The sequence below is a fragment of the Ambystoma mexicanum genome, chromosome 12, assembly GCF_040938575.1.
Source record: "Ambystoma mexicanum isolate Mex_15411 chromosome 12, UKY_AmexF1_1, whole genome shotgun sequence".
NCBI classification, from domain to species: Eukaryota; Metazoa; Chordata; class Amphibia; order Caudata; family Ambystomatidae; genus Ambystoma; species Ambystoma mexicanum.
The window spans coordinates 50,890,457-50,917,959 of NC_090936.1; the positions used below are offsets into that span (position 1 = coordinate 50,890,457).

Here is a 27,503-nt window from a genome sequence, read left to right on the forward strand (position 1 = left end):
TATGATGCCCTTAAGGACGTTTCCCGTTTGCGGGGAACGCATGCGCGTTAGGTATTTGTTGAAGAAACGCTCCTCGTATGCTGGCTGGCACAGCTCCAAAACTGGGGCCTGTAGTGGTGACATGAGGTGTGCCTGCCCGCTGTATGCGAGAACGAAGCATCTGTGTAGACTGCTTATCCCAAGACAGTTGGGTAAGATATGCACCATGTGACTTCAGGTAGAGGCACCTATTCTGACCTGGCCGTGGATTGCAGCCTTGCGGGTTTGCCGGATGAGCAGGCCTCGGGCCTGGTAGTTGAAGATTCCTGCCTTTGGGGTTCGTCGGGTTCTGGTCCGGCCGCAATGTTGTCCGTGTTCGCCGCCATCTTGTCGCGCCCTCAGCTCAACATTCCTTGGATGACATGGGTCTGGGTTCAACCTATCTGCTAAGGAAAATGCTTTATTTTTACAAAACATCCTTGGTCTCTGTGATTCGGGGCCAACATTTGCTGTTCACAGGGAATTGGGGATGCCAATCAACTTTTGTAAGTTGATTTGCACATAGACCCAGCCCTGTCATGGCTAACACTTTGGGAGTGACTCTGATCCATCATATCTTAGCACACCATACCCCTGATTGGAGGCTGAATTGGGTCACGAGGCCCAACATTGAAAAATGAACCTCTCAGGGCAGCCTTGCCTGGGCAGCCGGTGAAGTGCAGTGGATAAGGGGATTTTTTCCAGTTTGCCTTTTCGCATGGCTCCCTGCAGCCTCCTACCCACCCCAAACAGCCCATGGGATCACAGAGAAGGTGTTAAGGGACGACATAACATGCTCAAAACATTTATACCAACTTAAGCCCGACTTTGAACCAATCCACTGTGAGGTTTTGAGGCTTCTGTATTTTGCCACTTTGGATTTTGCTACTGAGAGCTTTTGCCACACTTGCATTCTGCCATATCTTGCCGCTGTGAGATTGACACCTTACCAACTTGCCCACTTTGAATTCTGCAGCTGTGAGATTTCCACTTTTCACTTTGTCACTTGGAATTTTGCCACTGAGAGTGTACCACTTTGTCACTTGGAATTTTGCCACTGAGAGTGTACCACCTTTGCATTCTGCAACTTTGAATTTTGTCACTATGAGATTTCCCCACTGTTGCACTGAGATTTTGGCAATGTTGGACCTTTTCACTTTGAATCTTGCCACTGTGAGATGTTGCCCCCTTTGTACTCCTCCACCTTGAATTTTGCCACTTTTTCCACCTCAATTTGAATGTGGCCATAGTGAAATTTTGCCTCCTTTGCTTTCCGTCATTTTTGAATGTTGCCACTTCAATTCAACACTGCAATTTTACCACCTTGCATTCGACCACCCTTGAATCTGCCACTTTGACTTTCAACACCTTAAATTTCACTGTTATGAAGTTTTTCCCACTTTGAATTCTGCCACCATGAGGCTTTGTCACTTTTGCATTTTGCTCCTTTGAATTTTGCCACTGAGATTTCACTACTTCTGCATGCTGTCATATCTGAACTTTGCAGCTTTGCGTTTGCCGCTGTGAGGTTCTGCCATTCTGAAGTGTGTCACTTTAAGACTTTTGAACTGTGAATTTTTCCTCTGTGAGATGTCGCCACTTTTGCATGTTGCCACTGACATTTTGCATTCCTGCACGTCACCAGCTTCATTTTTGCCACTAACATTTGTGTGCTGGTGCATTTTGGGACGTTCTACTCACATGATAACCGCCCCTGCAATATCCTGCACCTGGCATAGTTTAACCCCCATATATGTTACTCCCGTTGCCCCTGGGACAGTTACGCCTGTAGACAACCGGACAACCCACCAGAAAATACTAGAACCACCAACTTAGTTGGAAAAACAGGCAGAGATTCAAACAAGAAACCTACACCCAACCAGCAAGCCCTCACAACAAAAATGTCTCACACGAGATAAGACCAACACACAAGAAGGGAACAAATAAGAAGAAACCAGACGGAAGAGGACCAACTATTTCAAATCACCTTGTCAGAGAGAGAATATATACCAAGAAACAACACCGAACTGCTTTCAGGAAGAGAGCCTCTTTGCAAGAAAAAAAACCCAATCACTTTTCATGGTCACTCTACCTATTGACGTACTGTACACCCGCACACGCAACTACCCAATAATAGCAAACCAAAATACAAGCAGGGATGCTGAAAATACAATGGACAGACCTGAAATCCAAAGCACAACTGATCAAAGAGAACTCAACACACCTTTCATCACAAAAAACTAGTGAGACATTCATTATCATCAACAAGATCAGACCGACTACTCCGAAGAAATCAAACCAAAACCAAATCTTCTAGATCTACTCAACCAAGAAACATAACCGACAAAACACAAAGCAGAATCTAAAAGGAAAATGAACCAATACCAGCTCAAACACAAAAGCCAACTTCAAAGGACAATCAAAACCCAGAACACAAAATGATCCAATGCAATGTAGTCAACAACAGAACATTGTCAAAACACTTGATATAGATATACAACTCCTAAATGATGGAGCAACAGAAATCTTATTCCTCAAAGAAACCTGGTCGACACAATTTGAAGATAGTTGCACACAAATCCCTGCCCAACAACTTCAAATTGAAACATGCCAACAGAGAAGGAAAAAGAGGCCTCGCTGTTGCATACACGATTACCTAAAGATGTCAACAGCACCACCACTAAACATCCCAAACTGTGAACTGATCTTCCTCCATGTGGCCTTCAACTGCCAAACTAACATTTAATTCCTACTCATCTACTGACCACCGACACAACCCTCATTTCACGGACACAATAATGGACACAATTATGGAGGCTATCACCAACATCGTCATGAAATATGACCAACTGATCATACAAGAGACTTCAACCACTGGTTTGAAGAAGAAAACACCAACTCTTCAAAATCACGAACAAATTTACTTTCGCAGTTACTGCAACTAGTAAAGGGAGCTACCCACACAGCAGGACACACCCTAGATGCAATCCTTTGCAAAATAAACCTGCACCCCAACACAGATTCTATGGAGTGACCACCTCATAATACTCTTCGTTATCCACCCACCAATGCAAATACATGCTAATCTCCCCAAAAATAGTCCAATTCAGAAAAGAAACTAGAAATCCATTAACACTGTGGACCAAAAGAACACACTGGAATCCAAAAAACCATTGATCTCTGTCTTGGAATCATCGAATATCAAAGAAAGAAATGAGAAAATCTACATTGGATCACAAAAATACTAGATGATATTGCAACGCAAAATCCAGTCATCGCCTCGCTGAAGAAAACAATGGAGGGATGGTTCACACCTCATCTCAGAGCACTGAAAAATACTAACAGGAACAAGAATCTACCATCTGCAGAAAACAAAAAAAAACATACCAAACACAGATACAACTATACAAGCCGAAATCCTTAAAGCAATAAGACTATAATACACTGAACGTATCACAAATTCGAGAAACACCCAGAAAGAGATGTTCAGCATCATCAACAGGCTAAGAAACCAGAAAGCCTGCAACATCACACCCACACTGTTCACAAAAACTATGTGATGGCCTGGCAAACCATTTCAAAAACAAAATCACAAGCTTCCAGCCATTCATCAAATGCATTCCCAAAAACACCAATACCACCCCTAACCAGCCGACACCGGAACCAAGCGCAAGACTAGCCTACTTCTCACCAATTGCAACAGAAAAATATGCTATCCTAGGGAACAAAAGCAACAGAGCAGGCTCACCAGCAGACCCATGCCCACCAGACATGTACAGGACTATCTTCACCCATAAAACACCTGCAGAATACTTCTGCAACCTCTTTAACCACTCACTGACCAGAGGAAACGTATCAAACCTTCAACTATGCATGCATCAAACCACTCCTTAGAGACCCAGCAGAAAACACAGAACGCCAAAGAAACTACCAACCGATTTCAAACATCCCATATCGGGCAAAACTCCTAGAAAGCTACGTACACAAACATATCCTGGAATATGTAGAACACAACCGGTTACTACACTGGCACAAGTCAGTTTCAGACCCATGAGAGGAACGGAAACAGCATTCCTATCTATATGGGCCGACCTAAAAACCAATGCCGATCCCCAACATCCCATCAGCTCTAATACTACTAAAATTATCATCAGCCTCCGATATAGTCCACCACGAAACCTTCATTAGAGGACTCTGAGAAATAGGAATCAGCAACACAGCTTTACTATGGCTAGAATCCTTCCTGACAAAGAATGGAAACTACGTGGCTAACCCCCTTAAACTCTGCCCCACGAACAACCACCTGAAAAGTCCCACAAGTCTCATCACTCTTGCCACCACTCTAACATCTACATAACCCCACTCATAAGTCTCATCAAAAGACATGGACTCACCTGTTACAACCATGCAGACAACACACAAATCATCTATAAAAGTGGAGAACCAGATCCAACCCTTATAGACTGCCTCACAGAAAAAAACGAATGGATGAACACCAACAGCCTTAAACTCATACCGGACAAAACAGAAATTATGATCACACCCAAAAACTCGTCAAACCATCTCCACATTCTCTGGCATACTAAAATGGGAACCAATCAGAACTTTCAAAAAATTGTTAAAAACTTCTGAAAAATCATGGACAATGACTTAACAGTAGAACCACAAATCACCGCTAAAGTAAAGTAGTGCTTCTTCTACCTACACACAAATGGATAATATCTTTCCTCACCTTCCCCTATAGAACACTTACCATCATCTCCCACGCCAGGTCAAGAATGGACTACGCCCACAGCATCTATCTCGGAATGCCGGACCGCCAAACCAAAGAATGGCAGCAAATACAGAACACAGCAGCAAGACTACTACTCAGACCCACTAAGAGAGAACAAATCACACCAGCGTTAAGAACTCTACACCGTCTACCAGTCAAAAAAAGAATGTCCTTCCAAGACACTTTGCATAAACCACAGAGCAAGCCACAACCAACGAGCGGAATTCATACAGGAAAAAAAAAAAAATCGCCATTTACAAACCAAATCGAACAATGAGTTCAAGCAATGATATTCGCCCTCAAACCAAAGCAGTACTCAAAGCTGAAATTTGGTGGATTAACATTTTCCTGCATCTGAGCAACATTTGGAACTCGCTCCCAAAGGAAATACGAACAGGAGAATACGTAAAATTTAGGAAATTACTAAAAACATGGCTCAAACTCAATGAACTAAACAGGAAATACCACCGCGAACCAAAACACGAGAAACACCCAAAACAACCGAAACCTAACGGATGAAAACCAATCCAGGCTACCAGAAATTTGTCAAATTACCTCATGTCATCAAAGTTAAAATATGAGCGAGTGCTCATTAGTAGAGCTAGGTTGAATGGGATTACTTAGAGAGCAATTACATGTAGTTTGTATGAGTACTGTTTGTTTTATGCTTCGACAGAAGACTGTAAATTTTATATTGTTTAATCCATTTTTCCTCCATTCATCACCGTACAATTTTTGCCATGCTTTTTACTCAATGTAGACCACCACTATATTACTTACTAAAGGCTGATATGCCATTGATACCCTAGACCTCATTGCCATATGTTAGGGCTGCAAGGAAACTGAGAATGAAATTTGACTTTAATGGATCATGACTGGTGGTGTTTATGTTAAAGTTCTTTTTTATTTATGTTTTAATGTTATTGTTTTTATGATTGTATATTAATATGGTTTTAAGGAATATTTATTTTAAAAAATAAACAATTGGGATGAAAGGAGACTTGGACCTTTGGTAGGAGTGTAGAAGCAGGTGTAATTGCTTGCACAACATTCACATTGGAAGACACTTCTGAATTAGAGCGTCAGACAAAATAGCAACAAATATAAGCGAAATTGTGTAAAAATTACTTAAAATACCTAACAAGAATAACTACTTCATGGCCCTAGAGAAAACTGAACAAACGCACTGTATGCTTGAAAAGAAATATGATAAAGCTTGATTCATGCAGAATTACACGTTAATAACACTACTGCAGCCTGTTCTAGTGATCCAAAGTCAGAGAGCCACAAAAGAATTACAAGAGTTTGTGATATAGTTGACGCATCAGCTGGTTCTATCTGGCTATGGCTAATCACGTGGCAACTGTCTTAGTGCACAGTTCGTACTTTGAGCATAAAGAAACATGTGATTAATAACCTGATATTTCATGACAAAAAGTTACATGTTTGTTGACTATAAACAAGGCCAATAGTGTTCCGATTACAGCATGGTGAGAGCACCACCTAAGATTTGTAAATTACTAAAGTGTTCTGGGTGTGGGATTTCAACCAAAATATGTTTACAACTGACATTAAATTATAGTTCTCCCATAAGAAGACAATGCCTGCAGAATGGTGTAGATGGTTGGTTATGAGGAGGAAGGGGCTTTGGCGGACAGACTACATTAAGTGAATCCACCAAAACTGCAAAGACAAACAGAATCAGTGAGGGCAATGATTAGACGGTTTAGTGCTGTCCAGCTATCAGTACAGGGTTTGAAATTGAAATTTAATTGACACACACGTGTCAATTAAAACACATGTGTGCCTTTCAAATGTTTCTCTCAAACTATTTTTGGAAGAACTTAACTCATGCACCTTTGGAGTGACCCCTCCCATCTCCTGTTCTACCCCAAGATAGCCCTTTGCCATCAGGGTGGTCAAGGAATCCATTTCATGGCTAAATGGCCCACTATGACCCCTCCACGATCTCCTTCCACCCAAAACAGTGAAAGTAACTATGACTTATAGTATGCTGGTATAGGATTTATTTCATCTACCTTGCAAGTACAAAAAAAAATCAAATTCATAAAACATGTATTAAAACTCAAGTTACTTGTTTCTTGCTACCCCAGTTCTGTTGATGCCTCCTGATAGAAACCTTTCAACATGGGCACATTTCTTGTGAAATTTCTTGAAACCAAGACTTTGTGATGTCACTGATTAGCTCAGCTTTGTTTAAGGATTTATGAAAGCCTTTAAGGCTTGAGGTGTGTCCACAGCAAACCATTTTTAATAGGGTTTAAGTCCAGCGACTCTGGCGGACACTCGACTCAACAAAGACCCCGGCTCCCAAATATTCATAAAGCAAATAAAGTTTTGGATAGCAGTCCGATTGCGCTCGACAATGTGCTTATAGAAGCACAATGTGGTGTTCATCCCTTCGAAGATAAATATAGAGGCTGGCTCATTTTTGGAGATGCACCCCAGAAAGGACTTGCACCATGTGCCTCAGGTGCCCTTTCTTCTGAAATGACATCTCATCAAAACACTCAAGCGTCATGTTTTATTTGTGGACTGCATTTCTTTTAAGCTATTGTCCGTCTCCATCCACTGTGTTGCGTGCAACACCCATTTCTTAATTACATCAAAGAGCACAGGTGACAGCCTAGAATGTAACAAACACACGATTATTGCAATGTGCACCACACTTCTACATCCCCCAAAACATACTATAAACAACACAACAAAATGCAAGCAAAGATGACTTTTGTATGCCGTCAGGTAACAATGTTTAGGCAGGTTATGCCATTGAAGTCAAGTGGCACCCACTACCAAAATGAGGGTGAGCTAGCAGGCAGACTGTAGCATGCTGTACTGTGAAGGCGGGCACCCTAGCACGTAACTCCACAATGGACCAAATAAGAGACCCTGTCAGGGAATGAGACCAAGAGATGAATTGCAAGGATAAGAAACTTTATATAAAATAAAGTTAGCAAGCAAAGAACTCTGCTGCCCGAGACCTCTCTGACAATCAATACAAAGGCAGCACATAATAAGAGGTAAAAATGTCAGCAAATACGAAATCACATATGGTACAAAATCGCGGTGCGGAGTGGATGGGACATGCGGCAAAGCATGTCCTATAGGGGATGCCAGGCTGCGTTTGGCCGCTGCTTCCCAGGCGATCTGGTGGGAAGTGGGTCAGCTGGGCTCATCGGCAGGGTGAAGGTCAGAACAAATATGTAACATCCCTAACTGTTTTAGCTAATACAACAGGAACTGATATGAGAATGGCAACCATAAAATCTTTGCATGAATTGGGACACTTCAGAGAACAATGGGTTAATATATTGGCATTGCAAACTCTGCATTCAGACCCTCTTTGATAGCGGGGCCCCTCCGCCCAGGTGTCTCCCCTTGGGGGTTTGATATATTTATGTGCCCCGATGCCTCATAACACTACCAGACATGTTGTGATTGGGAGCAAATATATTACCACTTACGCCATCCAGGAGTGTTGTGCCTCCAATGATCTCTGCCTTAAAGCCAGTAAACCCGAGATTCTCTTCATCGGCACACCCGCTCCCTCCTTCCTGTCACTCTCTGGCATGCCTCTCTTGGCCCTCTTCCTGCTCCTACCTGTGAGGCCAAAAACCTCGGGGTCATCTTCGACTCCACACTCTCCTTCTCTCCTCACATCTCTGTCTCCGGAGCTCTGGTTCTTTCTAGGCTGGACTATTGCAAAAGCCTCTTTCTTAATCTGCCTGCTTTTACTCTCTGCCCTCTGCAACGCATCCAGAACAGGAGTGCGAGACTTGTCCTTGGCCTCAAGCCCAGGGATCGTATCTCTCCAGGATGGAAATCTCTGCATTGGCTCCCAGTGACTGCGAGGATTAAGTTCTCTGCATTGTCCATAAGGCCTTTTGAGGCCTGGGGCCTCAATATCTTCAACTCTCTCTTCCTAAATTTCTTCCTTCTTGAGCTCTTTGCTCATCCGCCTCCAACTCCCTCAGGGTCTGACGCTTCTCCAAGCAACTTGTTCGTGGTAGATCTCTTTCTTCGGCTGGGGCCTCCCTCTGGAACAGCCTCCCTGAAACTTGAGGAGAATCATCTCCGGTTCCGGATGCACCCCAAAACCTTTCTCTTTGCTTCTGCTTTTTCTCCTCCTCGCCCCTGCTGACTTCCTGGCTGATACTGAAACTGCACTGGTTGCCTGTCCACCCTCTGATCTCGGGCCCAGGCCCCCTCCCCTGCCAATCGCACTCCTTTCCAGGCAACCCCTGCACTTCGGGACTTTCTGTATCCCTACAGTTACACTACAAGCACTTGACACTTATTGTCTGCACTTACCCTTGCACGCCACCTGCTGGCCGTACTTTTACTTTTCTATAAATGCCATATCATATCATGCAGGATTAAGCCTATGGTGGGTTTTCTGGTATGGTCAATGTCAGGGGGTCAGATTGGTATTGACATGGAAGAGAGTAGAGGGTTAGGGACTGGTGAGCTCTGGCCTGCCGGGGTGGGGGTGCAAAGGGCATGAACAGTTGTGGAGATGGATGGGCATTGGTGCAGGGGCCTGCTTTGGTCTCACGCTCGGCGGAAAGCACATTGTGGGAAGTGATGCTAAGCAATTGCAACGATAAATGATTGTACTTCCATAAGAACAAGGCTCGCGGTGAGGTGTTGGTGCCGTGGGCTATCCGTGTGAGGCGCTGGGGATGAGAGAGTAGAGTTCTGCAGAGGGATGATTTTTGGGCCTAGTAAAAGATGGCATCTGCTCTAATAAAAAATGGCGTCTATCGACGGGGCTGGAGGCTATATTGCACAGGTAAATCTCTATGTTATGTCATAATGCAACATGTCATGGGGTAGGGGTCTCTTCCCTCCTTGGCTTACATATGATCTATCCCATGCGGGAATGGCGAGGGGGGAGGTATTGTACCACCTCCTCCCCAACAACTGCAAAATTGCCAATATGGCCCATCCCAAACTATATGTGCTTATCCAGTCATGTTTTTTCTTTGAATTCTAGGACTTGAAGTTCTGCTCTTCCCATTTTGAAAATCAGGACTACAATTTTTAGAAATCACAGCAAGAACTGGTCCTAGATAATATTCTCCACCCTAGAATGGATCCTGCTGGCAATTATGACTACTGTAGAAACACTTGACAAACGGCATAAACCACCCTCACGACGACAGACTAGGTAAACTAAGTCTGACTCACGTCTCAGCACGCCATTTCCAACCCAGAACTCACAAAACTCAGTTGACAATCATCTCTGAGCTGATGATTTCTGAAATTTGACAGTGCAAGAAAAGTGGAGATAACAGAAAAATGTACTCACGAGTTACAATGAATAACTAATGTCCTCGTCAAAATGGACTAGGAGAGGGGGGGGCGGCATAAACATGGCAACTAAGTATGCAGTTTAATAATTTCCTTGCATACCGTACTGAGTAGAGCCATCAGCAGTTGGCACCTTAAACAGAGACCTATCACGTTTTGTATCATAGATGGACAGAAATCAAATGTCTTGAAAGATGGCATAAGGAGTGCCACAGACCCTGCAGGAGGTAGAAATCTCCACATCAGTGCTGTGCCCTCCATCCCACAACAGAATTTCAATAAAATAAAGCCATGAGAAACAGTATTGCACATTTCAGTAAAACAGCCTGTTTGTTTTAAGTCTGCACGAATAAAAACGTCTGTCTCATTTTAGAGAGGGCCCTTGAAAAAAGACATTAGCTGTCAGGGTGTGGTGCACTATATACCTAGACGGATAATATAAACCTGTTGAGTGTTGTTGCACAGGCTGTGGTCGAACCCCCGCCAGCAAGCAGTCAAGCTTATTCATGCCCAAGTGCACATAAGCTTCAACCGCATGTTGTAATTGTTTTCGTACTGCTTGTGAAAGGGTACACCAAATCACATGCAGTTTTAAAAAAGGTAGTTTCTTTTACTGCCTACTAGTAATGATGCTAAAAAGAAAGGTAAAATCACATGCCAAATGCAATAAACAATGTTAATAGGAAGTGCTGTTCTTCCGCAACATAGTCCTTGCACCAGCATTGCCTCCCTTCAATGGGATCACTGTATGTCAGGGTTAGTTGAAGGACTAGAACTCAGGAAGCCCAAGGGACAAACCATATAACATAAAACCTAGAGGTGCCTACCTGGGATCCATAGTGAAAAAGATGTCAGCGTAGGTCCTGCCTCCACGAGTGTGTGAGCTGTCCTTAGGGGGGGGATCTGTAAGTCCACCGATAAAGCCAACAATTTCAATGCCCGATGGCACACGGATGAAGTAAGAGTTCCCAAACTGCAAGGGAATACGTTTGTAGGGCGTGCTAAAATCTGAGGTCCACTAGTCCGCCATTCCCGACAACACACAGCAAAGTAGGGTCCAGGCAGAAACCTTCCTAAAGGGAAAGGCCAAGAAATGAAAAGTTCCAAGGCAAATCCATAAGAGGCTCAAGTAATCCAGGTCAAACCAACCAAATCCTACAATCCAGGATATGACCAAAAGCAATTCCAGGGGTCAAAATTCAAAGATTTGCAAAAGGTAAGGTGCCACTACAGGTTACAGGATACTCTGTTTGAACCATAGAAAAGAAAGGCCGCAATCAAGACTTTCGCCACACATGACCAGGAGCAGTGATTGCTAGGTATGAAGCCCAACAAACTGCAGACGTGCTCACCAGCATCCCAGGAATCGTGGACACTGCCTGTGGATTGGTAGAGCCTGCCCACAAAGTAAGCATGGAAGAGAGTGGGTATACCCAATTCAGTTGGAGCATGGCAGGCTCACAGCAGATCTGTACCTGCAGGGCACCAGAGAAACACTGGGCTGACGAGCAGCCGGGACGATCGAAGGCAACTCCACTGCTGTGGGAGTGGCAATGGAGGTCGAGCGCGGCAAGGGGGAGAGAAAAGCCCGGCCGCATCTGACACATCGTTTCATGAATATTGCTAAATAATCAGGAGGATTATGTTTACGGGGAGGTTGTATACCATTAACTGCCAGAGCATTTCCAAAATTCTGCACAGGGTCATTGTTCTGCAAGACAGTCCAACTCAAAATGAATGCCTGGATAAACGAGAGTAGAACTAAAACACCCACAATGAAACACGCCATTTACTTTCCACTCCATCCAGTTTCCTTCCCACTGCCCCATTCACTAGACATTCAACACTAACTCTCATGCAGTGGCTGATAATCCTCAATTAATAGGTACCATGCATGCCTTACTTATCACCCTGGAACATCCACTAGTAACACTGCAGAGCTAATGGGTCATCATGATTCTCTCAAAAGATACTTTTGCTTCCTTCCAAGGATCACCATGCATTTTTCAACTATCACACCCACCATAACCCTTCGATCAGCCTGTGCCATTCACTGGAGAGTCTGCCTCACCCACTGGCAATCTAGGTTCATTAACAGATCAATCTGCATCCTTTGATGAAGATCAGTGAACCTAGCTCTGTCCGTCAGCACCACGGCTCTCACACTAGTTGCAGTTTCACTCACTGTCTTGTTCTATGGTTCTATGGTCACCCAGCCTAATTTACTGATAATTTGTCCCGTTGACCCCCAAACACTGGTCACGCTTGGTCACATTTCCTGGTCATCCTTCTACACATTACCAATTACCCTAACCCCCAATGTAGCCATGCTTGCTGGTGAACCCATTTCATATTATGCTGGTCACTCTAGAACACTGGGTTTGTCATTGCTGCTTTTGATTCACCCATCTTGGGGACTCAAAGGTTTGAGAGGTGTGGCAATATATCATTTTAATCTGGCAGGAAATGTTCCGAAATGCTGTGCATTTAACACACAGCGGAGGCATCAGGCGGTAAGCGGGAGGAGCTCGAGGTTCCGAGGAGACAGTTCCTCTATGTATGTGAAGGGAGAGGAATAAAGATGGTCCTGTCCAGATACCCGGTGTCGCGTCCTTCCTATGAGTAAGTGCCACAACTGGCGAAGAGGATCATACTCGCGCACAGGCATCCGCTCCTCTCCCTGAGCCGGTGATCCCACCGGGCCCGCTCCTCCATACGGTGATCCCGCCCACACTCCTGCACACTCCTCCTCAGGGTGATCCCACCCGCTTCAAACTCCATGACACTCCAGCGATCCCACTCACAACTCGAGCGCGATCCCGCCATCTCAGCTTCAGAGCGATCCCGCCCCATCAATCTACTGCGCCAAGGTAGTCCCGCCCAGCAAAGGGCCCAAGGGGCAGGAAAGGCGATCCTGCCATGCACCCAGAAAATAATTATATATATGTATATAAAAACGTTCCATCACACTGACGTTTTCCCTGCAGCCATCCCTCGGCGAGGAGCAAACCTCAGCTCCATAGCAATGGCACGACAGCTGAACACTTCCCTGCAGCAGTCCCACAATGAGGGACTAGGCCAGCTCCAAAGAACGCCTATGCAGCAGCCACTGTATCCAAGCTGCACCTAAGCCTGAAAAAAAAGAAAAAGGGACTCAGTTACAGCCCAGAGGGTGCCTACCTGCACCCTGCAAAGAGCGATAAGAGGATCCCACACAACACCACCACAAGGTAGCCAAGGACAGAGGTACTGTGCAACCCCTGCAGATCGACACGCAGCGCCAAAGCCACTTGCTGAGCCCACGCCAGCATCAGTCAAAATGAGCAGCCCAGGCTCCTTGGCTCGCCCCGAAGCCCAAGCCCCCACCGCGCCACCTAAAGCTAAAGCAGCCCTGCTGAGCATACCACTCACATTCACGCTCATGCTTCAGAGTGACAAAGGGCCTCAGTGGACTGAATGGCTAGAGGACTTCATTCACTTTGTTACAGCGGCAGGCGAAGACAAATCCTCCATATTAAGCGACATGTTCATCAATCTAGTAGGTGGTGAAATCAAAACCATTGTGAAGAGCATACCCCAGAAGAAAAGACTGACTTTGCTGCCCTGATTACTGCCCTCAACAGAAAACGTATTATTGAACTCAACCGTGACTACAAACGTTACGTGTTTAATCAGTGCAAACAGAAGTCAGAAGAATCCATTGATGAATTCATCATGCGCCTGCGCGCGAAAGGCACTCACTGCCAGTTTCACCTATTCTCGACGGATGAGGCCATAAGACTGCGTGATCGAGGGTTGCACGTCACCCACCTTTCGGAAGCAACTACTTAAAAAGCCTCTGACCATAGATGAAGTGAGTGAGCTGGCCAGGATCTTTGAGAGGGTGCATGCCCTGGCTGCCTCCATTGAAAACCACCCAAGACTCAAACACAACTGCCATAAAACCATTGTAGCGGTACAACCACAAACGCTGGGCGAGAGGGGGACGTCAATGGGAAGACCAAGTGGCCAGTTGCCTCCCAGATAACTCAAGACAATGCTACCGCTGCGGCATGAACTTCCCACAGTCTGGGACCTGCCCAGCTCTGTCCCAGAAGTGCTCAAACTGCGGAAGAGGAGGATATTTTCAATTGGTCTGCAGAGAAGGGAGACCGTTGTCACACCTCGGTCGAACCTACAACCACATGGGAGACCCTACAACTGCCAAACACCACCACCAGGCTACCCGCCGAGGTACATATCTCCACAATACCAGGCTCAGAGAAGGTACATGAGGGCAATGGAAGAGATGCCACCCCATGAATCCGACCAGGAATCCCACAGGACCAATATGCCGGCTATGGGGATGAATATGATGAACCCCCATACCAGCTATGCAGGGACCAACAATACCAGTACCAATACGACTATGGCGCCAAACGCAACAAGAATCAACTGGACGAATAAGTCAACCTCATCGACGATGATCGAGAAGCGAAAGAAGCAAACAGAATCCCTGTCAACATAGGAAACAAACTATACTGCTTTCTGGTTGATTCTAGTGTGGCAGTAATGGGAGAACAGGAGTTCCTTCACATGCCAGAAAAACCAGAACTCGCGACGAACGCCTCAAGAATATTGCACTCCATGGGCAGTTCCGAAGACGACTGTTGCACAATTGAAATACCATTGGCCCCACCATCCACGTCATATGCAGTTTCAGGAAAGGCCGCTGCCTACTCAGCTTCCAAACGGAGAAGTGATCCACTCCACCACAAAGCCCGCAACCAGCAGGGAATCAATATGTCCTCTCAGCAGAGGCGCGGAAGGAGGCAGCACCATCACAATAGTTGTATGAAAAACTAAGAGAGGTCATTCAATCCAGATTTCCAAGCCTATGCACAGGGCTCGGGAAACTCAAAGGAATGCCCGTCAAACTGAACTTTGCCGAAAACGTCTGCCCTGTCCTCCAGCACCCGAGGAGAGTGGGTTTCTACCTTCAGCACACGGACTTGCAAGAATTCGACCAACTCCTCCAAAAATAAATCATTGAACCTGCCCCCGGACCAACCCTGTGGGTGTTCCCTCTAGTTAACGTCCCAAAAGGTGAGGGCCGCATCAGACTCTGCCAACACATGAGGATGGCAACACCGCTATCCAGAGAGGACGACACCCAGGGCTGTGTAGAGGACATGAAAGTCCAACTGAACAGAGCAACCACTTTCTCCAAGATGGATCTCGTGCAAGGATACCACTAGCTCAAGCTATACCTGGAGTCCAGAAGTATTAGTTTAGTTTGTTTTCTTATATAGCGCACCTAACCCAAGGGTAACTGGGCGCTTATACTTCGAACCGGATTCACCACGCATGAGGGCCTTTTCTGTTACTGCCGATTGAACTTTGGCATTTCCTCCACGGCGGAAATCTTTCAGGAGGCCATCAGGCAAGTGATCAGCCCGGTAAAACTGCCACTAAACTACAGCGACGACATCCTGGTCTTTGGCACGTCACAAGAAGAACATGATGCGAACTTTCTTGAAACCCGCACTGCTCTTCAAACTGCAGGTTTGACCATGAACCTGGAAAAGGTAGCACGAAAATACTCAGGTTCTTCGGGCACATCTTTTCCGACAAAGGGAGGACTCCAGACCCATCCAAAGTGAACACCATCACCAACCCCAAACCGACCTGCATTCCAGCCTTGTCCCTTATCTTGGAACTGTTCCGCTTACCTCGTTGACTAATTTATAACTCTCCACAGACTGCCTTGGTTCTCCTTTGGATTCAACATGCCAGCCCCTGTGCCAACTCGGAACTCTACACAGATTTGCTTTGGTTCTCCTTTGGATTCTTTGTGCCTGCCCTGTTGCCTAAAAATTGGTGACAAGGCAGGTGCTCTGTTGCCAGTCAAGTTTTCCTGCATTAGCTTCTCCTCCAAACACACGTTTTCATGACTCCATCAATCTTCAGGGAGGCTGTTTCTCTTTGCTTTTTCAGGCATGTCTTCATTTCCTTTTCAGGTGTGGCAAGTTAATTGACTCCAAGGATTCTGGTACATGTATTTTTCGCACTGTGGAAAGTGGCAGACGTGAGATCTTTCCTCTGCATGGTCGGTCACTGTGCAAGATACATCCCGCACTATGCAACGCTCACTGAGCCCCTGCGGAATCTACTACAGAAAGACACTGACTTCAACTGGTTCAAAGAGTGCAAACGGCATTTGAGGGCATCAAAACATTGTTTGCAAAAGCTTGACAGCTTGCCTAGTTTGACCGGTCAGGGCACACTGAAATAATCATCAATGCTAGCCCAGTGGGACTGGGTGCCATCCTCGCTCAAACCAGTGGAGAATATACACACTGCAGACACAGTTGCCTAGGCGAGCAGAGCCCTGACGCAAACGGAATCAGCCTAATCCCATGCTGAAAAGGAAAGCCTTGCAGCAGTCTGGGCGTGAAAGCACAATCACAACTTCGTCATTGTCAAGAAATTCACCCTGGTGACCGCCCATAAAGCCCTGCTCTCCTTATTCGGGAACCCTTGCACAAAGATGCCGCCCAGGATCGAGAGATGGGGAATCCGTTTACAAGAGTACGATTACGTAATCATTCATAGACCGGGGGTGACCAAAACCCCACAGATTACATATCATGCCACCCGACAGGTGCATCGACAACCAGGAAAGGAGACAGAGTACATCAACTTGTCAGGAATCCAGGTGATGCCACCGCTTCTTCATCGATCAATGATTCCAGTGCTTCTAAACCACACACATTGTCACGCTTACGATCTTTTCACAAACGTATCAGGTTTCTCCCAATACAAAGCAACACTCGGTACATGACACGTGCAATGACAAGAAGAGACAAGCTCTATGGTAAGCGTTGGCGGTTACCATGGAGATTGGGGCATGTAAACTAATACGTCCTTACGTCACACGCATGTTTCATGTCAGGTGATTTTTCATGACTTTTTAAGCACCTCCTTACCGCAGGTTCAGTGCTTCTGAATTTGCTGAAGTACGTAGCGCTCTGTTCTCAAACTATTGTTTAGCTGGTTCCGTGATATCAAGCCTGTCTTCTCGGATTTAGTTTTGGTCTAAGCCTTGTCTGTTAAGTATCACTTTTTGTGTTCGTGCGCCAGCTGTTGTTGCCGAACTTTGCTTTCCCTTTTCCGACCTGCATTCCAGCCTTGTCCCTTATCTTGGAACTGTTCCGCTTACCTCGTTGACTAATTTATAACTCTCCACAGACTGCCTTGGTTCTCCTTTGGATTCAACATGCCAGCCCGGTGCCAACTCGGAACTCTACACAGATTTGCTTTGGTTCTCCTTTGGATTCTTTGTGCCCGCCCTGTTGCCTAAAAATTGGTGACAAGGCAGGCGCTCTGTTGCCAGTCAAGTTTTCCTGCATTAGCTTCTCCTCCAAACACACGTTTTCATGACTCCATCAATCTTCAGGGTGGCTGTTTCTCTTTGCTTTTTCAGGCATGTCTTCATTTCCTTTTCAGCTGTAGCAAGTTAATTGACTCCAAGGATTCTGGTACATGTATTTTTCGCACTTAATTTTTTTTCTTGCAGGTGGCTGGAAACAACTCCCTCCATAGCACAAATCTTCGCCTTGATGGGGGGAGTGGGAAAGCCATGGTTGTGGCTCTCCATTTTAAGGCATGATGGCCCTGTTGCCTACTCTGACTGTTTCACGGACTGCTTTTGTACTCAGATCTTGGCTGTTACTTACATGGCGATACTTGCTCCTCATCTGGAAACACTCACTGGTAAACCCGGAAGCCTTTCCTACTTGTATTCATCCCTGTATGGACTAGAGACTTCCTGCCTACATTTGGGGGTGATAAAGGAGCGTCCTCGTTTTGTCGGGTTTCCAGTAAAGACTGCCTGTCCCCTAGGTGTACGCGTGCCGTCGGGCATAGTCCCTTTACACTATCCAGTGCTTCCTGGGTTTACTACTAGTGTTTGTTACGGCTGCCACACCATAGGAGGCTCAACATCAATGCACACTGTAAGAGTAACATAACGTTCTCATATACACCCATATAAATCAATAGTCCTACCTTTTTCCTAGAGTTTAAGTTTTGTGGTATTCATGTCCTCAGATACTTCAGGCCTTTTCTGACTGCGATGACTCAATGATAAAGCCCACTACCACCCTTTCATGGTTACAAGTTATCTGATAATCATCCGCAGGTTGGTGTTCATTTCACACTGTTTCTATCATTGCGTTATTTGAGAAAGGATTGTTTCTAATCTGCCTTTCCTTTCCGGTTCTAGGAGGTCTGCTGTTCGTGTTTTGGGTCCATTCTTCCGAAAAATAGATCCCTTAGTATTGGTTTTCCATTCCATACACAGGGTTACATTGTTAGGTAGAATTTGTCGTCTACACTTCGTGGGAAACAGTAAGGCGGATTCTGACATATTCAGAAGCCTAACTGGGCCCCAAACGAGACATTAGCTCAGATCATGCAAATGTTCTCAGAATTAAGTGCAGAAAAGGCTACAGCCCATGCTTCTATGCAAGAGTGTATTAATGAATCACAGGCCGGAATGCAAGCTGCTGGGCCACCAGTACCAGGCCCGGCACAGGCCTCGGGTTCCGGTTTGGTTTTACCAAGACAGGAATAGGGACCAGTGTATATGACAACTCACTTTTCATTGGCCCCGCCTGAAAGGTTTACTGGGGATCCCAGGACCTTCTGTACCTTTCTGAATCAGTGCTGTTTGCACTTTCTTTGCAGACCCGCCTCTTTTTTCTATTCCACAACCTAAGCTGCCTTCTTGTCATCTCATCTAGGTGGTACTGCCACATCATTGGCCAATCCGTTAATGAAACAGGGAAGCCTGTTACTGTTCGACTGTGATGACTTAATTGAGGCGATGAGCCGAGTCTTCGATACTCGGTACAAGACTCAAGCAACTGATATGGAGCTTTTGGGTTTGCAACACGGCGACTCCAATCTATTATCATATCTGGCTAAGTTTAATCAGCTTGTGGCCAAGACGGGTTGGTTAGACGATAACAGGGCTTCATTGTTCTACAAGGGACTCTCTGACTCCTTAGAGGATACTTTAGCAACAGTGCCTATCGTTCCCACTGCCTTTCCTGAACTCCTTGACATGGTGCTACAAATTGATGCTTGTAGAACAGAGGATGGCGAAAAAAGGGCATTGGTTCCTTTTGCTATGACACCAATGAACACTAGTGCAGGAAACGTTGAACCCATGCAGATCAGTGTGGTCCGGGGTCCGCTTTCAGCAAAAGAGAGAGAATCTAGAAAGAGGAACAATTTGTGCTTCTATTGCGGTTCCTCAGAACATCTTTTGAAGGCTTCCAATAAAAAACCAAAGCGGCAGGGAAATGCCGAAGCTCGGCAGTAGAAGGGGTCGAACTGTCGAGATCTGCTCTTTTTGACTCCTTGGTTCCTAAGCCCTTTACCATTGCCACTCGATGCCTATGCCTTCCCAATCAGGAGTGGTTTATAGATTCAGTGCTAGATTCAGGAGCCACTGGCAACTATATTGATGATGCCTTCGCCCGGAAACTGGGTATCCCTGTCATAACTAAGTCTCAAACAGAGTTGGCCAATGCCGTAGATGGCACCACATTGCTCTCTGGTTTGGTTACAACAGACATCCGATTTAACTATGATCACTAACAGTGGACACACAGAAACCATATGTTTTGACCTCATCGCTTCTCCGCAATATCGTTTGATCTTGGGGTTGCCCTGGTTAAGACGCCACAATCCACTGGTGGAATGGAAGACACGTGAAATTGATTTTGTGTCTAGTCCCTGTGATACATTGCGTTTGTCCTCCGAGGTAGAACCTTGAACTCTGTTTCGTCCGCTACTGAATGCATCGTCTTCAGTGGGGACTATCACGTCCACTTCTCTGCCCAAGGAATACATGTCTTTTAAGGATGTGTTTGACGCAAAAGGAGCAGAGATCCTTCCACCACATAAGCCATATGATTGTCCTATTGATTTGATTCCCCGAGCCCAGATACCTTCAGGTCGTATCTACTCTCTCACGCGAAAGGAGGATCTGATCCTCAAGGATTATCTTGATAAATCATTGCAATCTGGTTTCATCCACCCTTCACGCTCTCCAGCGGCTTCCCCGCTGTTCTTTGTACCGAAGAAGGAAGGGGAACTTCGGCCCTATACCGATTATCGTGCTCTGAATGCTATAACCATCAGAAATCAATACCCTATTCCACTAATTTCTGTACTCCTGGACAAGTTGGGTACATCGACAATCCACCAAGTTGGAACTTCATGGAGCCTATAATTTGGTGAGAATAAAACAGAGGGATGAGTTGAAAACAGCACTTAAGACCAAGTGCAGGCTATTTGAGTACTGTGTAATGCCATTTGGCCTATGTAATGCCCCTGCAACGTTCCAACATTTTATTAATGACATCTTCAGGGATATGATGGACCATTTCCTTATCGTGTAGCTCGATGATATCTTGATCTATTCTGATACCTATGAACTCAATGTACACCATGTCAGGCAAGTCTTGCAACGATTACGGAACACTCATTGTATGCCAAGTTAGAGAAATCTATCTTCCATGTTAAGTCTGTTGAATTCCTAGGTTATGAAATAACGGACCATGGGATAAAAATGTGTTCCTCCAAAGTTAGGGCGGTTCTTAAATGGCCAGCCCCAAAGAGCCTAAAAGTCATTGCAATCATTTCTTGGTTTTGCCAATTTTTATAGGCGCTTTGCGAGGTCGTTCTCCGAGATTGTGGCACCTCTTACGGCTCTCACCAGTAGTAAGAGGGTATTCTTATGGGATTTTGCCGCCGACAAGGCGTTCGAAGCACTGAAGTTGGCTTTCACGTCCGATACAGTATTACAGCATCCATACCTGACACTACCTTTTGTGGTTGAGGCCGACGCTTCGAACATCGCTCTGGGGGCAGTATTATCACAACATTGCCTAGACACTGGTGCGCTCCATCCGGTGGCTTATCACTCACGTAAGCTCAATGCCCATGAACAGAATTACACTATCACAGAAAAAGAGCTATTGACTGTTAGGGATGCCTTTGTGGTCTGGAGACACAATCTGCTAAGTACGACGGATCCGGTTCAGGGCTATAGGATCATCGTAATCTAGTGGCACTGCAGTCTGTTAAGCGTACCACAGCTAGACATTCACGTTGGCATGAATTTTTCTCTACATTTAACTTCACAATCACGTATCGTCCTGGTTCTTGGCACTCCAAAGCTGACGCGCTATCCCGCATACCGGGAGACAGTACTCCACGTTCTGGTCAAGATATCTTGTTATTGCCACATCAAGTTGTTTGTGATTGTACCATAACATCCTCCATGAGATCCCTTCTTACCTGGGTGGAGGTGAATGCTCAGAGCATTAAAGATAAAGGGTTCAACGTCATCCAGTCCCTACCTTATTTTCGAGGCAGGGTCTACTTACCCAATGACAGAACTCGTACTATGGTGTTGCTGTGGTGTCAGGACTCAAGTTTTCAACACATCTCAGTGCTAGAAAGACTCTTGAACTATTAAGCAGGTGGTGCTGGTGGCAGGTCATGTCTACTGACATCGCTCATTACATCTCCACCTGTGCATTTTGTGATCAGGGTAAGATCTCTCATGCAAAACCCATGGGTCTGCTGCAACCGCTACCAGTACCAAAAACTCCATGGACCATGATATCTATGGATTTTATTGTTGAATTGCCTCCTACACAAGGTTATAACACCATGCGAGTAGTTTTGGATTATTTGACCAAGTCAGCATTGTTCATTCCCTGTCAGAAGTTGCCAACAGCCCCAGTCCTGGCTGATCTGTTTGTAAAACATGTATTCAAGTTCTTCGGACTGCCCAATATCATAACGGATCAAGGGTCTCAATTTACATCACGTTTCTGGAAGACTGTATATCGCTCGTTAGGCATTGAGGATAGGTACTTGAGTGCTTATCATCCCCAAACCGATGGGCAAACCGAACAATTCCTGAGGTGTCTTTTGATCCAACATCAGGGTTCTTGGTTTCAGCCATGGCTCAGTTTGCATTAATAACTCCTTAAACACAGCCACAGGCACCACTCCTTTTTTTGCTCTCTATGGACATCATCCTCCTACCCTGCCTTTACCCCTTGAGACAGCATCCAGTAATCCTGCTGCCCAGTCTTGTGTTCAATCTCTTGCCAAGTTACAGGCGGGAATCAGACAGCATTTGGTGAAAGCCCAACATCGCACTAAGTCTTATGCTGATGCTCACAGTCTGAGGTCTCCCTTGTATAAAAAGGGTATGAAGGTTTGGTTATCCACCAGACACTTGCATCTACCAGGGTGGAAATCTTTGGTTCCATGCTTTACTGTTCCATTCGTCATCTCCAATGTAATCAACCCGGTGGCTGTTCGTTTGGAACTCCCCACTTCCTGGAACATCCATCCCGTGTTTCATGTCTCTCTCCTCAAACCTCTGCAGGGATCTACAAGGTTTATCGTCCAGGATCGTCCCCTTCCAGTGGTAGGTTCGGATGAATATGAGGTGAATCAGATCCTCGATACCAAGGTTTCACAGGGGGTAGGATTATTCCTCGTTGACTGGAAGGGTTACGGTCCGGAGGGTCGGACCTGGGAATCATTGTCCCATATACATGCCCAATTTGTTAAAGGACTTTTGGACGTCGCAGCGGCAGAGGCTTTCTTTGAGGAAGGCGACCGTCAGGAATCCAGGTGCTGCCACCGCTTCTTGATCCCAGTGCTTCTAAACCACACACACTGTCACGCTTACGGTCTTTTCACAAACGTATCAAGTTTCTCCCAATACAAAGCAACACTCGGTGCATGACACACACAATGACAAGAAGTATGGTAAGCGTTGGCGGTTACCATGGAGATTGGGGCATGCAAACTAATATGTCCTTATGTCACATGCACGTTTCATGTCAGGTGATTTTTCATGACTTTTTAAGCACCTCCTTACCGCGGGTTCGGTGCTTCTGAATTTGCTGAAGTACGTAGCGCTCTGTTCTCGAACTATTGTTTACCTGGTTTCGTGATATCAAGCCTGTTTTCTCGGATTTTGTTTTGGTCTAAGCCTTGATGGTTAAGTATCACTTTTTGTGTTTGTGCGCCAGCTGTTGTTGCTGAACCTTGCTTTCCTTTTTTCGACCTGCATTCCAGCATTGTCCATTATCTTGGAACTGTTCGGCTTACCTCGTTGACTAATTTTGAACTCTCCACGGACTGCCTTGGTTCTCCTTTGTATTCTACGTGCCAGCCCCTGCGCCAACTCGGAACTCTACACGGATTTGCTTCTGTTTCCTTTGGATTCTTCATGCCCGCCCCGTTGCCTACTATTTCATGGACTGCTTTTGTACTCTGATCATGGCTGTTACTTACACGGCGATATCTGCTCTTCATCTGGAAACACTCACTGGTAAACCCAGAAGCCTTTCCTCCTTGTATTCATCCCTGTATGGACTAGAGACTTCCTGCATACATTTGGGGGTGATAAAGGAGCGTCCTCGTTTCGTCGGGTTTCCAGTAAAGACTGCCTGTCCCCTAGGCGTATGCGTGCTGTCGGGCATAGTCCCTTTACACTATCCAGTGCTTCCTGGGTTTACTACTAGTGTTTCTTACGGCTGCTACACCATAGGAGGCTCTACATCTCAGCACACTGTAAAAGCAACATAACGTTCTCATGTATGCCCATAGAAATCAATAGTCATACCTGTTCCTAGAGTTTATGTTTTGTGGTATTCATGTCCTCAGATACTTCAGGCCTTCTCTGACTGCAATGACTCAATGATAAAGCCCACTACCACCCTTTCATGGTTACAAGTTGTTGTTATCAGATACTCAGCCGCAGGTTGGTGTTCATTTCACACTGTTTCTATCAATCCTTCTCAAATAACAATGTTCTAATCTGCCTTTCCTTTCCGGCTCTAGGTGGTCTGCTGTTCGTGTTTTGGGTCCATTCTTCCGAATAATAGATCCCTTGGTTTTCCATTCCATACACAGGGTTATATTGTTAGGTAGAATTCGTCATCTACACATCGTGGGTAATCGCAAGGTGGATTCTGACAACTACGTCACAGAAAATGTGTTACCACCCGCACTATCGCTAAAGGCCATCGCATCAGTAGCGGATCTGTCCATGGGTTTGGACAATGCGCTCACCAGCAACAAGTGGAGGGACTACAGACGCACCATAAAAAGCCACCCGGGTGAACAAAGAAGAAAAAGATAGACTAGCAAAAGTGCACAACGAACTAGCGGTCAAAGACCAGTCCATACTACTGAGAGGGTGCAAGCTTGTTATTCCAGCCACACTCAGAGCAGAAGTCATCAAAACAGCACATGAGGGACACAGGAGAGCCGATGAACACCAATAAGCAGCTCCGGTTCAACGTCTGTCATTGGTGGACAATTGGGTGAAGAGCAGTGCACTGCAGAGGCCCCCACACTGTTACAGACAACACACATACCTGACCGACCATGGGATTGGGTCGCAATCGACTTCTACAGACCCCCAGTCAGGGGAATAATACTTGATAGTCTTTATCGACAAATACTTCAGGTTCCACATTGGGAGAAAGTTGCGACAACAGCATACCCACAAGTAGCAGCCACATTTGATAAGGTACTAAGTGAATGGGGTGTACCTCGGACAATCAAGTCAGATAACGGGCCCCCATTCAACGGACACGATTTCTCCACATTCATTAAACATATGGGATTTACCCACCAAAAGATCACACCAAGATGGTCCCAGGCAAACAGAATGACGGAATACTTCATGGCATCAATCAAAAACGATACAGAGAGCATACATAGAGGCCACCAACCTGCATCAGGCCCTATGCAGGATGTTCAGGGACTATCGCAATACACCCCACGAAGCATCCAACAAGACACCAGCAGAGATGATGATGGGGTACAAGGTCCACACCAGACTCGTGAGAAATGTTGATGACCAAGAGGAGCTTGACGCAGAAACCATAACGAGAGACACCCGAGGAAAGAACGGGCAAAACATGACACAGATGTCAGAAGGAGAGCGGTACTCAAAGAGCTTGTGATAGGAGACGAAGTACTGGTGAAGCAGACACTCCCCAGGAACACAGATCCAAAGTATTCACAAACCCCTTCAGGGTAGTAGCCGTCAAAGGATCTTTGGTGAAAGCGCAGAATGCTGTGCAAGAAATTACAAGAAAGAATTCACATTTCAAGCACCTCTTCAAGAGCAAGGAAGACGACACACCCCAAATGGACCGGGGGCCAGGGGCAAAGGAACCCTGTGACGACTTGTCGACGCCCCCACAGGTAGCGAGGAGTATGCCGCCAGCCATGCCCAGTCACCCAAAGGGTGCAGGGCTGAGTGAAGGAAGGACTCACCCGCAATTCACCATACAAAAACCCATACGCCTACTGGAGGAATGCTGTGACGACTTCAGAACATTTGTCTGGGGGTGATGTTACGAGACGCTGTACCTTTCAGGCACAGCAGTGGCAACAAGCAGGAGGAAAGGGAGCAGCTGGTGTTTCCAGAGGAGGCAGTTCCTATATGTATGTGAAGCAGAAAGGAATAAAGATGGTCCTGTCCCAGATTCCCGGTGTCGCGTCCTTTCTAGTAAATGCAACAGGTGACAGCCTATTTTCCACGGACGTGTAGAGGATTTGCCGCGTGTTATGAACTGACTCCATGGCAGGTGACGCCCGCCAAAGGCATTTGAATTGACAGGTATGACGACGTTAATGGTCAATAATGCCACATATGGGTTGACATGTACTACGTTGTTGGTCAATGACATGTTTTACTACCCCACTCAATAAATTAATTCCTTATTTGTGCAAGAAAGATGATATAGGTGCGTGTACAAAATGAAATACTGTACAAAGGCTGAATTCGAAACTTTGTATTAACTACCATACATAGAAAACTAGAAATGCTTACTATTGTTCAGGCGTTCTTACAATCTAAAACGGTAGCTTGCTGGAGACCTTGGACTTCTCCTTACACCTATAAGGAGTGCAGTGATCATATATTACCTGAGTGCTATGCAATTTTTTTGTTTTGTTGTTTCGTCTTATGAGCGCCCTAAAACCTTTGGGTGAGATGCTCTATTTACGGAATCTATAGATAGATATATAAAACCTAAAATGATGGCTGCGGGCATGCTTAAGGTAAGGAGAACCCCAATATTTCCACCTATTTAGTATCATGCCACCTTTACTAGCACGGTATGTTAGTTAGTCTTCTCCATGCCATAAATGAGAAACAGCAAATTCAACATGTGCACGTGTCTGTGCGATTTTACACATATCTTCCGCAAATAATTTCAAAGGCATCCAGTATTAGGCTCAGAACGCGCACAAGGGGCTGCTTAAACAGAGTAACACACAAGCTTTGTGTGGCAACTCGTGGGCCCACAGGGCAATCCGACAAGGCGCGTTACCACTGGAAGCTAAGCACTGGCAGCCTTCTGTCTAGTGTCAATTTGCCCCTCTCACCCCCACCTCCCCTCTCGCACCTGATTAGGTTGCTCTAAAAAGCCCACGTCCCAACTGTCCTCGCTGTCGCTGCTCTCGCCCCCTCCGGCCACCGCCGTAAATCCGTAGCCTAAACCAGCCGCCATCATTCCTTGAACACCACCCAACACCACAGACCAGAAACTACGCACGTGATCGGCGCACAATACGCAGCGGAATAAAACCTGGATCCACGTGCGCAACGCACGCGTGGGCGGAGTCACGTCCTGAGCGAAAACCATTTTAGCGCCAGGCAATGCTTAGCATTACTGGGCCTGACTCCGCCCACTTAGCTGAAGGCGCTGTTCTGACTGACTCTGACGTAGCTATTGTTTAGGATGTGACCAGAACCCACATGTTTCGATACACATTAGAACTACCACAGTGTTGTGGCCCCAAATAAACACACACGCTCTTGTTGACGGAATTGGGGCTTTATTTAGCCAACCAAGCATTCCAACATTACAGTTGCTTCACTGTAAATGATATGCCACAAACTATACGTCACAGGGATGCAGTGGTATGGTACTTGCATGTGTGGGAGGTTGGATATGTATATAGGTGCTGTTTCTGGAGCAGTGGCGTTGTCAGGAATCAAATTTAAGGAGGCGGTAGGGGGTACAGAGGGAGCCAAAGACCAAAGTAGGGGGGCTGCTTATGAAAGGGAATGTGTGATGTCACAAGCACTCTGGCAGAGAAGCTTTTGTGCACAAAACACCAACTACCAAACCCCACTGCAGCCCTCCCTATCAGAATGTAGTCACAAAACCAGTGGTGGAAGTGTGCAGAAAGAAGTAGTGGAACTATGTTTCCTGCTAGTCTGCCCCCACTCCCCACAAACCCCTTCACTGTGCCCCCTCCC

At 45.9% G+C, this 27,503-nt stretch overlaps 1 protein-coding gene across 3 annotated transcripts in view; it reads right to left on the reverse strand.

Moving 5' to 3' along the window:
• The window catches only part of ASZ1 (ankyrin repeat, SAM and basic leucine zipper domain containing 1), an 850,966-nt gene extending 824,195 nt beyond the window's left edge, over positions 1-26,771 (reverse strand). The window contains exon 1 of one of the 3 annotated variants that reach the window (XM_069627941.1): positions 26,644-26,771. In XM_069627941.1, coding sequence (XP_069484042.1) covers positions 26,644-26,751 — 108 coding nt within the window. In that variant the 5' untranslated portion in view covers positions 26,752-26,771. The remainder of the gene's footprint in view (positions 1-26,643) is intronic. The other 2 variants (XM_069627942.1, XM_069627943.1) reach the window with 2 other exon arrangements.
• Between the last annotated feature and the right edge of the window lie 732 nt (positions 26,772-27,503).